Genomic DNA, 19130 nt, shown 5'->3' on the forward strand with positions numbered 1-19130 from the left:
AGTTGAGTTTTAGTGTATTGTCCAAGGATAACACACAGGTTTTAACAGCCAAGATCTGCCATGACCAAAACTGACAGTTATGAAGTGAAAACAAAGGAATCATTCACTTTATGAATAAATGGCTCATATACCTAGCACTAGCCCATAGGGAAGTTTAGAGTCAGGATTCTACCCGAATGTCTGATGTTGATCACTTATTGGCATACTTAGTGCAAGGGATGCCAGTGTGCTAGCCTAACCAAGCCTGAGCTACACCTCTGATTGATTTTTGACAACAGACCCATAAATCTTTAGAATTCCAACACCTTCCACCCAGCTACCTAGGTGGACCAAATATTTCTCATTTTCTCTCTGACCTGGGGATTTGAAGCTCATCTTAGTAAATTAAATCCCAACTGCAGAAAGTCATAGGTCAAATAATGCTTAGCATTTAGGCGGTCAGGATTCATCCCTACAAGTTCTGGAATCTTGTGAACACTGGATAAGGATTTGGCTGCCTTGGGTTGTGAGACAGCAGACAACCACGTAAAGAATTACTGATATCCAATAAAAGATAGGCAACTCTGAGGTATCATTTGAAAATCATAAGCTGCCACAAATAAATAGTCTGATCTAAATAAACAAAACGAATGAAGGATCCACTTGCAAATCAGTCAAACTACGGGAAGCTCATGGGAAAATCTAAACAAATGTGCCCTAGGGAATGATTTTCCTCTCCTTGTAGGATGGAAATTTCTGTTTTTGTGTGCAGGTTAACGAGTGAGAGCTCATGAAGCAACTTTAAAGTAACGTACATGAAGATTTTGGTAGGCTATTATGTCAAGAATGAGCATTGTGCACACATTCCTGATTTGCTCACTTAGGTTTTGCCTTACACCATTATGATAAAAAACATGCACCTTGATTTTTGGATAGTTAACACCAGATGTGAAAAGGATATCTTGGGAGTTTTGTAAACACCAGGTGTAGGTGTAAACACATCTGAATTTTTCTAAATAAAGCATTAGTGAAAGTGGGTAATGTGGCCAGGATAAACAAAAATCTTAGATATAGAGCAGAGTTTACATAGATTTGTGTTCTATCCAGATCTTAACTTAATACAAAGCCATACTGATAATGATATAAATATGGTCAGAAAATTGTTAACAGCCAATTTTCTTAGTTTTACTTCTTAGGCGGGTCCTCGGGATTGAGGATGACGATGAATTTACAGTATTTTGTAGATACAGCATTGGTGGCATCTTTCCAACACTGAGGTACCTGTTATAGGTAGTCCAAGACTCAGAAATATATATGAGGGCAGGGATTACTGCTGCCTGCTTGACCATGTGTTTTGTGCTGGGTTTGAGATTATGATCTTCAAACATCCTTATCCTCAGTTGGCCAAAGGCTGCACTGGCACACTAAAGGTAATGGTGAATTTCATCATCAATGTTTGCGTTTGCTGAGAGGTTCCCGAGATGTGGGAAATGGTCCAAGTTTTCCAGAGTTTCACCAAGAACCTTCATGAATCATACATGTTTCCTCACTCACCTACATTAATAAGTATGAAGTGAAGGAGATGATAAAACAATTTAATTTTCACAATCACTCTCACACTGACCTTTCCGTCCTTGGCCTCTTCCACTGCCAAGCGCAGACTTTGAGGAACAGCAGCTCAAATTCCACCAGGGTAGCCTTCAGCCCAATGGCATGAATACTGGGTTCTCCCATTTCAGGTAACCCTCTCTCCATCCCCTTCCTATGTTAGCATTCATAAGTCGTGGGATCGAGTTTAAGAGCCACGAGGTAATGATGCAGCTCTACAAAACTCTGGTTAGACCACACTTAGAGTACTGTGTCCAGTTCTGGTCACCTCATTATAGGAAGGATGTGGAAGTGTTGGAAAGAGTGCAGAGGAGATTTACCAGGATGCTGCCTGGTTTAGAGAGTATGCATATGAGGAGAGACTAAGGGAGCTAGGGCTTTACTCTTTGGAGAGGAGGAGGATGAGAGGAGACATGACAGAGGTGTACAAAATATTAAGAGGAATTAAGTGGACAGCCAGCGCCTCCTTCTCAGGGCACCAATGCTCAATACAAGAGGTCATGGCTTTAAAGTAATGGGTGGGAATCTCAAGGGAGATATCAGAGGAAGGTTTTTTACCCAGAGAGTGGTTGGGGCATGGAATGTGCTGCCTGGGGCGGTGGTGGAGGCAGGTACATTGGTCAAATTCAAGGGATTGCTAGATAAGCATATGGAGGAATTTAAAATAGAGGGATATGTGGAAGGAAGGGGTTGGATAGTCTTAGGCGAGGTTTAAAGGTCGGTACAACATTGTGGGCCGAAGGGCCTGTATTGTGCGGTACTGTTCTACGATTCTATGATTCTTCTACCAGACCCTCCCATCCACCCCCTCCTCCTCCCATTCCCCCAGCTGCCCCCTTCTTGGTTCTTCCACTCAATCTATCTTCCATATCCATATCCATACCCATCCCAGCTACCCCGCCCCCCCACCCTCTGTTTTTTGTTTTCTTCCCCATCTCTGCAGCCCTTCACAACTTACATTCCACACCTGATTACCTTCAAGCTTCTACAGTTATCAGTTCATTATCCCACATTCCTGTCTCCACCCTGTCTATCACTATATGCACGTATCCCTGCTGGCTCTGGATGCCCCACTTCCTTCCCGCCCCCCTCTCCTCTCTCTCATCTAGATGAAGGGCCTTGGCCCAAAATATCCACAGTCTATTTACCTCCACTGATGCTGACTGACCTGCTGAGTTCCCCCAGCAACTTGTGGTGTGGTTCAGATTCCAACATCTGCAGTTTTTGTATCTCCATTAAAGTCATTGGAACTTGAGATGATCAACTTATCCAAGCAGATGGAAAGGTACATGACATCTTATTCTATATATTACCAGTAAAATGCTGCAGTACTAAGCAACATTAAATGCTTCTAATGCTCCTAAAAGTTGGCTACAGCTGTGTAAAGTTTAGTAGCTTCATAACAAGTGGTACAAGCAGACTTTAGTTCTTGAATATACATCTGAAAAACTAAATTATAGGACAACTGGGGGCATTCCAGAGCTTTAAAATCATTTGACACATAGGATTAAACCAGAGCAACAAGAAACTGTTTAATATTTCAGTCCTGTTTGGTCTTGTCGAGCACTTGGTCCCAATATGATCTTATTGAACAGGTGCAGTAACAGAAACCTCTGAACAACATTTTGGAACATCTGCTAAGTAACTTTTTTTCTACATTGCCAAGAGAACATCTCCAATCCATTAGAGCCTCATCAGGACACAGAAAAAAAAGCATAACTGTTGCAGCAGTTCCCATGCAACTGCCATTTAGTAGTGTATGTGTTTGTATTTGTTAAAAGCAAAATGTAGGAGACACTAGGGGCTTTAAAAAGGCATTATAGACAAAGGTTTTATTACAAAAATAACTATGAATTAACAAAAGTTACAAGGGAATTGTTGAGGCAAATAGTATGGATGCAATAAGGGGAGGTTAAATAAGCATTCAGGGAGAACAGAATAGTGGATTATGCCAAGAAGAGTTACAAGAGGAAAGGATAGGAGGAGGCTCAGGCAAAGCCAGCAGAGGTCCAAACAACAATCTGCTGGAGGAACTCAGAGGGTCAAGCAGCACAAGTCCTGATGCAGGGTTTCAACCTGAAACGTCAACAATTCCTTTCCTACCACAGATGCTGCTTGACCCACTGTGTTCTTCCAGCAGATTGTTCATTGCTCCAGATTCCAGCATCTGCAGTCTTGTCTCTCCAGCATAGGTCCAAAAGGCCTGCTTCTATACTGTGATTTCTATGAATGAATGTTGCCTTCATTTATTGTTAATTGAACTGCTGCAGTCTGTGTGGTGAGGTTGCTCTCATACTTCAATTGGTTTGGGAATTCCAGTACTGAGACATAGTGATGAGGAGGGGATAGCTAAATAGTTGGAATGGAGAAGATAATGAATCTGGATTTGCATGGTCTTGATAAAGCTTTTATAAGTTGGCACAGTGTACTTTGTAGATAGCACACATTGTAGCCAAGATGCACCGGTGGCTAACGGGTGGCCAATCAAGTGGGCTGCTTTGTCTTGAAAAGTAATGAGGAGTTTAATATTGTGGAGGCTGCACTCATTCAAATATTCCAACACAATCCTGATGTAAGCTCTGTACATGGTGGAAAGGTCGTGGGGAGTCAAGCAGAATATCAAGCCTCCAACCGGAAGTCATGGTATTTATATCATTCAGTGTCACATGCAGCCTTACACGATCCAAAGTTACTCTGGTTTACTTTAAAAATGTAAAACATGGTATACTTAAATCCTATGACTTAGTGTAGTGTACAACAAAAATATAATAGTGGAAATCACCGGGTTACTGGTACAGAACTAGTGAAACCAGAAGACCTTCAATCTACTCACCATATGCATTGCAGCCAATATTTGTGGAGCTCTTGACCTAAACAGTAATATTAGGAACTGTTTCCCCATATTTGCGAGCTAAAAACTCAAATGTATGGTGCAGAAATGCTCAGAATTCCTTAACTTGCCAGGTTAAAGTTAAATTGGTGTGGAATATATATTGGACATTGAATCTTGGTAGAGGTTCTCCTACATAAATACATTTTAGCAATAGGTTTATATTCTAAATTCGTTCTGGTAAAACAATCACACTTCCCTCATCAAAGTTAATCCCCATTCATCTACAAAGCTGATCTGTTCAATATAGCTGAGAATACGTACTGTATGGCACAGCAGCAAGGTATGAAGGCTGCACCAGGTGTGGTTGGATGGCAGGTGCCATTTCCTCATCACTGGCAGTATTTGACTGCTGGAGCGCGATCTCAACTTCCTCATCAGTTAAACCTATGCAGAAAAATTAAAAATTAACTTTGCACAAATTCAGTATTATTCTAGGCAAAAATTAAGGGTTATTACATGATTGTAGAAGGCAACACAAATAAATTGTCACCAAAGAAAACTCCAGCATATCATTTATAGACCTGTAAAGTGAATGACAGAGATTTAGGACCACAAGACAAAGCCATGACAAAATCTCTGATTAAACAATGATAAAGAACCTGACATCATTATATTCTTTACCATAGAATTCAAATAGAGAGCGAGAGGTTTCCAATGTTTTGAAAATCCAAGCTGTTTTGAATATTCAAAAGCTAAAACAAGTTTAATCATTAAACATTCATTCCGATATTTCAGCTAATTTGTTCTATGCTGCTACCAATCATTTTTAAATTAGCTGTAGCATTTCATTCCTTGAGATAAATAGAGACAAGCAGCAGGAAATCAAATGGGTACTAAAATGGAAAGCTCACCAACCACATATTCTAAATTCATCAAACTACCAGGCTAGAAGCAGCAGATTCACTGGGTAGAGTAGCCCACATGAATGCGATATATCAGAATGAGAAATTTAAAAATCACCAAAACAAAAATGGGTGCATTTATGTTATGCTGGAGGTAAAAGTATGAAAATCCTGAACTGAACTCCATCACTTACACTTTTATTTTAACTGAAATGAAAGCAGGGTTGTGGGGGGGATGGCACAACAGAGGGGTTGGCAACCAATCTACCTGCAAAGGATGGATGGGTTACTATGATTTTAAAATGAGATTACATACCTCAGTACTGTGCATCATTTCAAATTAAACTTGGCAGCTGAAGCTCCTGGATGAAGGTTTTCCTTTTCACCCATTCCCAACTATTGTACACCAGCTATATCCCACCCCCCTCACCCACCTACCCACCCACAATCTCCTAACCCTATCCCAGCTGCAAACCCAGTCTGTCCACACTCCTTGTAACCACACCACCTACCACCAAATGCAAGATTCTCCAATGAATACTGGCCAACACGCTCAAGAATTTTTGAGACTGGGCCACCTCAGTCAGCACAGCATTAAAATAAGCATGGCACATTGCATTTCATGTATCTCATCTCAACCGGCAATTTGCATAAATAAACTGCAAAATTAAAACGAATACACGATTCTTAGAATAAATCAAAATGTTCCCAAATCTTTTAACAGAAATAATAGATACCAAAGAGTAATTAGAGCACTGCAATCTCATCAATGAGTACAGGAAGCACAACAGCTGTGATAGGAATTTATGTTGTACAAAGAGCATAGAAAAAGAAAAGACCTGGATTTATATGGCATCTTTCATAGGCAATGAAGTAATTTTAAATTAGTCACTGTCGCAATGTAGGAAGCATAGCAGCTAATTAACGCATACAGGCTCCCACATGTAACAATCTGATCACATCCCGGACATATGTTTCAGTAATGTCAACAAAAGTTGGGCAGGAAACCAGGGATTACTCTGCATTCTTTAAAACAGTGCAAAAGGATCGTTTATGTTCACAGCCCAGTTAAAATCTCACATCATCCAAAAGTTGGCAGCTCCAACAATGTAGCACTCCCTCAGTATTTTGCTTAGAACATCAGCCTAGACTGTGTTCAGATCTTTTGATTGACACTTGAACTCACAGCCTTCTATCCAAAATAGTGTCACTCACTGAGGCATACCCAACACTGTACACGTGAACAAGATGAACTCATCCTAATTGTTTTCAGAAATCAAACATTTCTCAGAAATGGGAGATGGTATCACAGTCTTATAAAGCATTAGGTTTTTCTTTACTTAATTTGTAGAGCAATGCTGTTTTTCCCTTCCCTTTCTAGGCTCAAATTTCACAATGTGTCCTGTGATCTATGTTCAACATCTATATTGAAGGAACAACAATTGCGGCATAAACATTACAAATGCGGTGACTGATAAGTCAACCGATTACTGGGAAATAACTGCATTCACATTACAATATAACAATGCACGCTGGGATTTGAAAGAACATACAGAATTATAATTTATCCATATCTTACTTAGCACAAAGTTATCAAAATAAAAGTCCAATATAACAGTGTTATATGACAGAAAGTAAACCCAAGGGAAACTGCACAGGAAAGAAAGAGATCAGAAAGCAAGAAATAAGACTAGCTGAAAATCCCAAGTGGTAGTCTGAAATTTGCACCACAATATATTTTGTCATAGAAATAAATGTCATTTTGTCAAAAACCTAAATGCTCAAATTCCAAACAGCTTTAACCTATTCACTTTAAATTACTAGTTTATATGCATTAATATAGAACTGATAGTTTATTAGCACTGGATAAAAATGTATCCATACAATTCTCATTATCCAATAACTGCCTATAAACATTTCCAACACTTACTTCAAAAAGGAGATTATTTTACATTTGCTTTATTAATTCTGCATTTTATACAAAATTCATACAATGGGCAATGAAATTTCATTTGTACATCATTTATCCATTGCAGCAATAATAAAAGAATAACTCTTCCATAATAATCTTGCTAATTTTATATTCCGAGGAATGTGTTACATGATTTTGGTAATTTTAAAACAAGGACCAACAAAGTAGCAGATATCTGAATACTCTACTTCAATCTAAAGTTTCCAAGCAGTGCAAACATTTCCAAATTTCTTTAAAACATGACAGGAATTGTGATTTATAATCAGGCTATAGGAGAAATGTTGGAGTCAACATTAAAAAAAATCTGCCTTTGCATAAGATAATAAGAAACAGTTACAGCTATTCCACTCCTCATCCCTGGTCCACATTCAATAACATCATGGCTGATCTTTTACCTCAGCACCACCTTCCTGCACTTTCACCATATCCCTCATTTCCCTTTTAAAAAATCTATTGATTTCTGTCTTGAAAATACTTTTCAAAAATTGAAAATGCACAGGAACATAAGAAGTGGCAGAGAGTGGTGGATTGAGCCCAATATATCACAGGCACATCCATCCCCACCATTGGTAGTATCTACATGAGGTACTGCCTTAAGAAGTCAACATCCATCATCAAAGATCCCCACCATCCGGGCTGTGCCATCTTTTTGCAGCTACCATCGGGCAGGAGGTACAGAAATCTGAAGTTCTACACCACCAGGTTCAAGAACAGCTACTTCCCTTCAACCATTCAGTTCTTGAACCAACCGGCACAATCCTAATCACTACAGTTTAGCAACACTATGACCACTTTCTGATGAGTCCTGATGAAGGGTCTCGACCCGAAATGTCAACTGTTTATTTCCCTCCATAGATGCTGCCTGCCCTGCTGAGTTCCTCCAATATTTTGTGTGTTGCTCTAGATTCTAGCATCTGCAGAATCCCTTGTAACTGTGATCACTTTGCACTAAAATGGACTTCATTTTTTTTGTTCTCATTCTGTTCTTTCTTGTAAAAAAATTATGTACAATTTATGTTTACTTTTTTCTTGTGAATGCTGCTTATCTGATGCTACGTGCCTGTGATGCAAGTACGTTTTTCATTTCACCTGTGCATATGTGTACCTGTGCATATAACAATAAATTTGACTTGGACTCAGTGGCTGAGCCTGCACAGTGCGCTTGGGTACAGAGTTTCAAATTCACAACTCTCTCAGGGAAGATATTTCCTCTCATCTCAGTCCCGAATGATCTATTCCTTATCTCAAAACTGACCCCTGGTTCTAGACACAGCAGCAGAGAGGGACATCAACTCTCCACCTACACTGTCAAGCTCGATGAGTATTCTGTACATTTTAATAAGTTCATCTCTCTTTCAACTAAACTCCAATCATAGGCCCAATCTGCTTAATCTCTCATCATATGACAAACCCAGGAATTTTTGTTGACCCCTTTCATATTCTGCTTCCCCTTTCCTTATTCAATGCCTTGGTCCCCCTTTGCTGAATGCTAAAATGTTCTCAATCTTTATGCTTCCTAAATAAACAAAACACTGCAGATGATGAGAATCTGAAATTTAAAAAAACAGAAATGTTGTAAACACTCAGCAGGTCAGGGAACATCTATGGAAAGAGAAACAGAGTTATGGTTTTAGGTCAAAATGCTAAATCAATAATGCGTCTTTGAAAAACTGCAGACACTGGAAATCTGAAATAAAAACAGAAAAGCTGAGCTATTCAGCAGGTCAGACAGCTTCTGAGGAGGGAGAAACAGAGTTAACATTTCAAGTCAATGACCCTTCACCAGAACTGACTTTTCTGTTTTTGTCTGAACGAGCTTGTTCCCTTGTTGGTTGCTCAGACTGGTGGAAACTCATCACACATATCTGCCATGAATTCATTCTCCACACATTGAAAGGAAATGACAATTTCACAGATTATATTATTCCAGTTATTCATATCAGCAAATATTTACTTTTCTGACATTAGGACGATCCTGGTCGGATACCAATACACATCAGATTTCACTATCATCCTCTCAATTGAAAATTAAAGATATAACACTTGGAATTTTTTTTTGTTCTGGTGCAGCATCTAACCATAACCAAGACCAGTGTTTATTAGGAAGTTGGTGGTGTGCTGTAGTTCAGATGAATGCCCTCCCTGAATGCTATAGGGTAAGGAATTTCAGGATCTTAACTCAGTGGAGATGAATAAACAGCAAAATATTTCCAAGTTTGGGTAGTATGTGACTTGAAGGAAATCATGAGGTTCTGATGCACCTCCTTCTCTTGTCCTTCTAGATGGTACAAGTTTTAAGTCTGGAGGTGATGTTGAAGATGCCTTGGTGAGTTGCTATAGTCTTCATAAAGATGGTAGACACAGGACAGCACACTGGCACAGCTAGTCGAGCCGCTGCCTCACAGTTCCTGCAGCCCGGGTTCAATCCTGACTCTCGGTGCCATCAGTGTGGAATTTGCACATTCTCCTGTGACCGTACAGGTTACTTCCAGGTAGTCAGGTTTCCTCCCACATTCTGGGCTGGTAGGTTAATTGGCCACAATGAATTTCCCATAGTGTGTATAGATGAGCAGTAGAATCTGGAGGGAAGTTGATGGGAATGTGGAGAGAATAAAATGGGATTAGCACAAATGGGTGCTTGATGACCACCATGGACTTGGTGGACCGAAGGGTCTGTTTCCACACTGTTCGACTCTATGACTCTATGTTAGCAGTTATGATGCCCCAATGATGGAGGGAGAGAATGTATAAATTGAAACTGAGATAACAATCAAGCAGGCTGTTTTGCTCTGGACGCTGTCAAGCTTATAAGTAGTGATGGAGCCGGAGGAAGTTAGGCCAGATGTTCCCAGAGATCTTCTCCACTTCATTCACAGAATTTAACTGGCAGACTCCCATCAATTAAACTGATTAGAGATTTTCAGTTTCCCAAATATCACAGAGGGGTTAACAAATCTGTCACTATTATTGACAGGCATTCTTTGGAGTGAATATACAAATAGGAAGGATTAATACAAACCACGAGCCAGCCACCTCCATACAGTCTAGATCATTAGCTTGAGCTTCAATTTTGTCTATTCGGGTATGCCATACATCATTCAAAACTCTGCTGATAGCCAGTAATACATGGAATAGATGAATTCTCAAGCATCCCATCCAACAGCATTTGAGTAAGAATGCTCTGAAAATGATATGCAATGACCTAAATCCTAATTTCTACCCCAGATCAGACAGATGGTCGATTTAAAGTGGAATTTGAAATCTCCTAGCACATCAGAAGGTTGTTTGCCATTTGTGAATTGAACTGAACAAAATCTTTGCACGCTCCTAAAGAGAAAGACTTTAGTTTTGTGGGATTGGGAGGAACTGTGTAGTCAAGGAGAATGCATAAAGCTAACCTGGGTCACTCCTGGCTCCCAGCCCCTTATGGACAACCTCACAATTGTATCTCCTTTTGTTCTGGAGCAAGCAACATCCCTTGGAGCTCTTAACCCCTGTTCAAACCCCTGCCCAGTTGCTAGTGTGGTCCAGCAGTCAAAATTTAAAATAAAAACCTGTTTGTCTTTGCATTTATCAGGGTTTGAAAGAGTATTCGTGTTAGTAGGTCATAGGATCTTCAAATAAGTGAGGTTGGCCAGTATATAGTATACCCATTAAGCACTTACATTAGGGTAGAAATAATGGGCATGAACTTCATCACTATCGAGCCAATAATGACTTTGCTCTTTGCTGTTCTTTATGGGATAAACTCTATATCCCATTGCTACCTATCATGTATCACCTATTTATTCTGAAAATATTTATAATGCACTATAAACACTTAACTCTCACAAATTCACTCAATAGCATCCATTAAAACTTCAACCTGAAGCACTAAGGCACTGCACCACTCAGAAAATTGACTTTCTCATTTCACTTTACAATTCATTTAAACAGATATGACAAAAGCCGCCTTTCAGGCAGTGTTAACCAGAACTGAATACTCCGTAATCTCCAGATTTATTGCCTCTAAAATGATGAAGTACTGAAGATACTAATATCGTTAATTTGATGGTGGTTTTAGTACTTTGCTACTTCTGAACAATCTGAGTAGCTATTTCCCAATCTAGGATCTGCTACCGATATCTTCCTCATGTTGCTTCTCCTACTCCTCAATCAACCTGAATTATTTTATAAAGTGACAACCTGCACCTCCCATGTAACCAAACATCAGGGTTGAGGAAGGGTGAAGCAGCTTTAACATTGAAACGAACAGTGAGGCAGACATTGTTCTGAAAGTGGAAGTAGACTAATCTCTGTGGTTTGAAGCCAAGTTCAGGATTGTACCAGGTGACAGGGCAAAGACAAGTGAAACTCGGTCCTCAAGAAGGAGATCACAGTAGAGCCTCAGCTTTGCATTCATAGCTGGAGTGCTGCCTCATTTAAAATATTACACATTGACTCCCGATATCTAGGCTTTTCATATTCCAAGTATAGGGAGCTGTTTTTGGACAACATTCTAACAAGAAACTAAATCCATCTATCTAAAATACCATTCTCTTTGCTACTGTATCTATTACTCTCCATTCAAAACAAACTACCGCATCAAGAGGCACTTGACAGTTTTGTAAATGTTTCAAGAATTAATGGAACTTAAAAATTTTCTGTTTACATGCTTGCACTTTATTAAATTTTCTAATCACCTTATTGTTTTGACACTTCAACCTCCTTTCATCAACTTAGTTTAGAAACACTTTGCAGGCCTCTGAAGCCAGGGGTGTCCTCGCATTTGTCTGAGGGAATCTTGAGTGGAGGAAGTCAAAGTTTAAATTTCTCTTCCCACTAATTCTTGCTCATCTCAAGTTGCTGATGCAGCAGAGCATATCTTTAGATCGGTCAGCATTGTTGTGAACAATCCCTTGCAAACATCCAGGTTCTCAAATCCAGAGAGTTCAAACCAACAAGAAATTACGTAGGGCTATGTTATTTGGGTTCAGGGCTTCATGCAGCCTACTGGACTACACCTTTTCTAAACTAAATGCTCTGTTGTATATGTTTATTATCTGTTCAGTCTATCAATTCTCTAATGTGGTGATGGCTTGCCAATTCTAAGCAAAGCATTCTCCCAGTGCTGTTCAATATCTTGCTCTGCTGCTGCCAAATTATTCAGTATCACACTGTTTTATCCAAGCATCTACAGCTTTAGAGCTTCTGACAATTAAATGCAAGGCACATGCAAATTCCAAACTTCACACAGACTTCTGGATGAAAGGTGGAGTTGGTTGGAGAAATTTTGCAAGTTTACCATTCTCAGTTGGATAATCTTGAGAAGACAGGACCTAAATTGAGTCTCGATATAGATCTTGCTATGCTCTGGAAACAAATCCCATCACAACTTCATAGAGAAGTAGCTTCAAGGATGTGTTGGCCAAATCAGTCTCACCATCACCACAAAGAATGAAATGGTTGTGAGAGAGAAAATGAGGTTTTTTTTAAAGAGCTGCCTTTCCATTGGAACTGAAGGAAATTCACCAATTGCCAGCCCACAAGACTAGTACAGCCAACAGCAGTATCAAAATGATTTACTACATTTGAAAAGACTGGCAGCCAGTAAGACCTTGATATTCTAATAGAGAGACTAAACAGGTTGGGTCTTTATGCTTTGAAGTTTAGAAGAATGAGAGAGATCTCATTGAAACACACAAGATCCAAAGGGGGCACGAGTGGCAGATGTTGAAATTTTTTTTAAAACTAGTGGCAGAGTCTCAAACAAGGAGACATAGTTTTAAGATAAGGGACCAGACATTTAAAACTTGAGGCAAATAGACAGTTCTTGTCAAAGAAGGTGGTGAATTTCTGGAATTTTCTGTCCCAGAGAGCTGTGGAGGTGAGCTCATTAGAAGCATTTAAAGTGGAGGTAAATAAATTTTTGAAAGATTGGGGGATTGAGGGCTATGGTGATCTGGCACAGAGGAGAAGGTGAGGTCTGGGGTAGAACAGCCATCATCTTATTGAATGGCAGGGCAGGCTTGAGAGGCCAGGCGGCCTTTTCCTGCTCCTATTTTCTTGAACTGCATGATTTAAAGAATTAAGACATATTAGTAATAAATAGCTTTCTACAATTTTTAAAAATGGCAATTGGTGCAAATATAAATTGGAATAAGTAACCAAAGATTTCCTCAAATCCAATTTGCATCCTGAAACATCCAGTCTTAGGGCAACAAATGATGCAACAAAGTATAATGCAGAATTTTAACATTTAAAGATACAATATATTTTTTCTATGCAAATCTCTGCAGACTTGTAGAATCCAATGGTTTGCAGCCTACAACTTTCAGCAAGTCTCCAAAAACTCCATGAACAAACTATTTTTCATGTTATTTCAGATGCCTAACCATCAGAATGTTGTTTGTAATGTTTTAATGCTTGGCATTATACACCTTCACCCACAATCAAATGAAAGAAATTCAACAATCGGAAATTCTCCTCACTGCCTCCAATACCTTCCCCAGTAAAATACACACAACCTAATCGGTTAGTTAAAGCACTCCCTTAAATACTGTTTAATACCCAGGGGGTTAGCCTGATATGCACAACATCAAATCCAAATGCAGTTCATCCTGTCGCTCAGTCAACAGCAGGAACACTTGCTGCAAGGCAAGAACAAAAGGTCAGGTTCTCCCCAAATGAGGGAAAATCTATTCCACAAGGCATTCCGCGTAGCAGTCTAACTAAAGACCGATGGAAAAATTACACACAAGGTTATCTAAGTGAAAGTGCCCATTAGCTAGGATTTAAAGAGCATGACGATAGTCCTCTAACCACTTCAACAGATTCCTTCAACAGAATAATTTAGTAGCTCACAGTCAGTAATGTACAATATAGAATTAAGCTCTAGTGAGAAACTGCTAGCAAACTGTGATATACTTAAGAGGCTCTGATGAGATTAAACTAATCAAAAATCCAAACCAGGAACACCCTGTCACTCATTTTATACCATATCTTCTTGCAATTTCTGAGTTCAGTTAAGTATTAACTGTCATTTATCATATTTTCTGTTTGTAGGATCTAGCTATGCATAAAATGGCTGCCCTATTTGCCTGCATAACAATGAACCAAGTTCAAAAGTTAATTCATTGGAAGTGAAGTACTTTGAGGATGTGATCACTCTGTGACAAAGAATATTCTGTTTGCTGCTTCAACTAGTTTGACCTAACATTCAAGATTTGTTCATATCGTTTCCCAGCAGGCTAGAAGAACCATCACAAAAATTAGTCATATAAAAAAGGAAAGGGGTGTTGTAACAGGTAAATAATCCATCAAAAGTTGTTAGGAAGCTCTGCAGTTAGGATCTCAGGTCTTGAAAATAAATATCTCAAAGATATTGATTATTTTTCATGTTGTTTGTTACAGTTCTAGAGGAGAAGTACAGCTTGTAAGACACAGAATGATACTACTTCTGAATTGGAAGCTTTACTTCAAGCATTGTGACTTAACTCCATAAGTGAACACATTTTGAAGAACTTTGAAAAATAAAACTGAATTTGTTTAAAAAAAATGACAAAATACTTTGATCTACTTTATCAAGATGAAATAGTTATAAACATCAAAACAAATGCGTGTCAGGGAGGTCAGTCTCAGAAGGGATGAGAATAAATTGGACTCTCCTTCAAGGCCAAGACATAAAAAGATAATTTTACCAAAGGTATTAAATCTAACCAATACAGTCTAACAAAATGGATGCCATCTCTTTAATACAATGCAATTCTGCACTTCATTATACTGCATTATTTTAGCTCTTGATATGTTAAAGGCTGTGTTTATGGTCGCGTGGATCACCAAATGCAGAGTCGAGGTATTCTGTGACCTTGTTCTTCTCACCGGGGCATGAAATTACAGTTGTGACACCTTGGTATTACAGTCATAAATACTGCAAACCGCATACCTAACAGCTATATATACACACTTTCTATTGTCTTCAAACATAAACCTGACCAGTATTTATTTAAAAGGGGGAAAAAATTGCAAAACATGGAATTTATTGCCCTATTTTCTTACCTTATTCCATTCCCTCAAAAGTTATTTTTTAAATTAACAATATCCTATTAACTCTATCCAATCCAGCATCTAGTCACAAATATTATAATCTATCTGATTTGTGTAATACGCAAAACCATATCCCTTACTCTACTAAGCTTAAATGGATTTAGGGAGAAATTTACAATATATGACAAATTAATTTTCTTGAGATTAATATTCTACAAAAGAGCTTTCAAATTACTGTATTTCAGAATGAAACCTTCCTGTAAAGTTGAGGAGTTTTAGGCTTCAGAAAACAATTTTGATAGTGCAGGAGATTTATTTTGTACAGAAGACTGATAGAACATGGAAGTCGCTACCACAAACATTGATATAAGCAAAATCCATAATCCTTAAAAGGGATGCAGATAAATAATTAAAAGAGCAGGCATTCATATTTTGATAAAGAGAAAAGGCAAACGTCTAAGGGGAAAGAGCAGAGTGATGGCATTATGTGGATAGCTCTTAAAAAGTGAACACAGGCTCGATAGGCTAAACAGTCTCCTTTATTGTAAAATGCTAATTCAATACTTCAACTCAAAGGGTAATTAAACATTGAGCATTAATGAGCACATTTATGCACAGACACAAATGCACACTGTATGTTATTACTGAGCAAGTGAGGGGCATTATATTGTTAATTTAATAATCACACTTGTTTTCCTGCAATATATATGAAAGTTAAAGTCCAATCATAAACCAAAACTTTCCATTATTTTCATTAGTATTGAGAAAATTAATTATGGCAAAAAAGTCATCTGCCAAATCAACTAATGAGGTTATCATTGTTTGCTTGATTTTTTCTTGCAATCATTTAAAATACTATTGAACCACAATCTTATAAATGTATTTTAAATCAATCTGAAGAATCAGTGTCTCATCCGAACCAGCATGGAATTCAGAACAGCCTGTGACAGAACCTACTTGGTAAAAATACAAGTAGCTTCCGAAAGAACTGAGAGCTATTACACTTGTTATATCAACAATGAAAAGCATATCAGGAATACATCAGTAAAGTATTCATTAAAGCACTAACTTTAAACCTTTTCACAAATAATAAAAATAATTTCTCTCCTACTTATAGGTTCCTAAAATTTAATTGTATTTACAGTATTTTATGATGCAAAGGATGACTGGGATATTAGAATTCAACACATCATAAACATTTTAAACCATTTTCTAAACTAACTGATTTTTAATTTTACAAAACAGAATCATTTTAAGTTAACATCAGAGAATACCTATGTTTTGAAACATATTCAGACAAATCCCTTCTAGTAGCTATCTAAATCTGTCTAACCAAATTATATATTACACTTGCTATTTCCTCCTAATCATGCCATTTTTACTTCTGAATGGTATTATTACCTTATCTCCATCTTCTATCTCCTTAACCCAACAATTGTTTTAAAAATCTTGTGACTTACAACTTTAAAAGCAGGTGCTTTCGTCAGTTAAGGTAGAAACCTGAATAGGCCAATGTTAAATGCAAATTATTTGGTTTGTTATTAACTTATTTAATGCATATTGTATATATTCCAGTTATGTACATAACATCATATCATTTTGCATATAAAAGTATCAATTTTAAACAGGGCTAATGTGCAAGGTGAAACAAAAATTCAATAGAATAGAAAATTAAAGATCAGATGCTGATTCCAATTATCATCTTCTTTCCCACTAGTGATAACAACTTACTATATTCCTTTACAACAATTTTCTTTAAAACAAAAAACATGATTTCAACATAGAAAATAAATTATTTTATTCACTCCTGGCATATGGGCATTGCTGGCATTTTCTATCCTTTCAACCAAGTGGCAGAGCCATTTCAAAGGGTGTATAAGATTCAACCACAATGCTGCATTAGCCCAGAGTAACATATAGGTCAGACTGGGTAAGGATAGCAGTCATCTTTCTGAGACAGCACAATGTGTATTATGGAGTGAAATTAAAAAAAATGCTGTGAGTAGACAGAGACCACGAAAGAGTAATTGAAGTCATAATTAAGAAGTTTCTAAAAGAAACTTGTATTTTCATAGCACCTTTCAGAATGCTTAGAGTGATCTACAGCCAATAAACTGATTTTGTGTGTGATCACTTATGTCGTAGACAAACATTGCAGCCAATTTGCCACAGCAATATGGAATAAATAGCAGAGATATATGGCCAGTTAATCTTTCTTTGGAAGAATAAATGCTCGCCATCAATACTGCACTGAACCTTCATTCCAGACTGCATGCTCATGTCTTGAAGTGAGTTTTGAATCATGAGGGTAAGAATAGGCCATCAACTGTGGGGTGAAGCGGGGAGATAATACAGAGTTGAAGAACCACAGGTTGTGGGAGAGGACAGAGAAGGTTGCCGAGATAGAGTGGGGCAATGTCATGGATTAACCTTGTAATGCCTAAAGTAAAATCCATTACATCCAACAAAACACTTAATTTCATAAGTATCTTGCACAAAGTTTTCAAGCATTAACTCATCAGACAAAACAAATTCTACACAATTTCACTCTGGACTGCTTACATCAATGAAGGAAGAGAACAACTTATTAGTTAACAAGCTTTTGGCCCTTCAGCCTGAGAATGTATAAATGTTTATTTTATTCTCTTTCCTAATTTATTTAATTATGGAAATATGTGAATTTAAAAACATCTTTAATGCAAAGAGCAAATATTTTGCAATTTATTACATGCAAAATTTAAATGTGCCGGATTTATATCTTTGTTTCTACTATATACATCTGTTGATTATTTAGAAAACAAACATTGAAGATGCAGCTAAATTGGTGACCACAAACTGAATGACAAACTCAACATAGTACACTGGTGGTCAGTGTCACTAGAGATATTGACGACATTATGCTGAACCAGTTTAACAATTCACAATAATTTCTACCAGGGCATTATGGAAGTAAAGAAAAAAACTGGATCATGATACTTCAGCATGTAATTTTCTGGCTATATCACCAGAGCAATTTGCTTTTATTTAAAAATTTGATTAATTCTTCTTTAAAGTCATCTTTACTTTGTGTTACTGGTGTGAGAAGTAAGCAACACCCATGGAGAGACTGGTTGACATCACTTTGTTTAGTTAAATGAAGGTTTGTTCTTCATATTTGAGAAAGCACACAAAAAGGCAGACATTTGCTTTGCAGTTCTGATTTAAGTTCTCTATATTTGTTATAAGATGACACCAGTATTTTCTGATGTTCAATAGCTACATATTGGGAATGTCTTTAGTGCTTTGAAAATTAACAAGAGCAGTATTCAGCTTAAAGCCAAAAGCTGTCAGCACTGATTTAAGATTTCATGAAAGTAAATTTGATGTGAATTAGAAAAGTCTAGCCTTGATATGCAGTTAGTCACATTAGTATGGGAAGGACACAAATGTCATTCACTGGATTTTATGAAGATAAAAAGACTGCATGAAAATGGTATATACAAGGCAAAATGCAGCACACCGCGGCATAGTAAAGTGGGTCTCAAATTTTGATACATGTTTTGAACAGCTTTCAATTCCCCACCTCCCCCCCCAAGTGACCTTATCTTTAAACCTGTAGAATGAAATTACATTAACCCTGTAAGATCTGCAAAGACATTTCATCATAAAACCCCCACAGAATGAGTTTTTTTAAGTTTTCCCAAAAAGGTTGATCATCTTTTTTTTATGGTTCTGCACCTTACTACGGTCACAGAAAGTCAAAGGAAGTCATGTCTATCGATTATAGAAAAGTAGGCTTTAAAAGAATCTTAAGTACTCCAAAGAATAAGCT

At 37.8% G+C, this 19130-nt stretch overlaps 1 protein-coding gene across 2 annotated transcripts in view; it reads right to left on the bottom strand.

Annotated features, from left to right (window-relative positions):
• pex14 (peroxisomal biogenesis factor 14) overlaps positions 1 to 19130 on the bottom strand; it is a 193024-nt gene that overhangs the window by 71591 nt on the left and 102303 nt on the right. For both annotated transcript variants that reach the window (XM_052039288.1, XM_052039289.1), the window contains exon 4: positions 4742 to 4864. In XM_052039288.1, coding sequence (XP_051895248.1) covers positions 4742 to 4864 — 123 coding nt within the window. The remainder of the gene's footprint in view (positions 1 to 4741; positions 4865 to 19130) is intronic.

This window comes from Pristis pectinata, chromosome 26, assembly GCF_009764475.1.
Source record: "Pristis pectinata isolate sPriPec2 chromosome 26, sPriPec2.1.pri, whole genome shotgun sequence".
NCBI lineage: Eukaryota > Metazoa > Chordata > Chondrichthyes > Rhinopristiformes > Pristidae > Pristis > Pristis pectinata.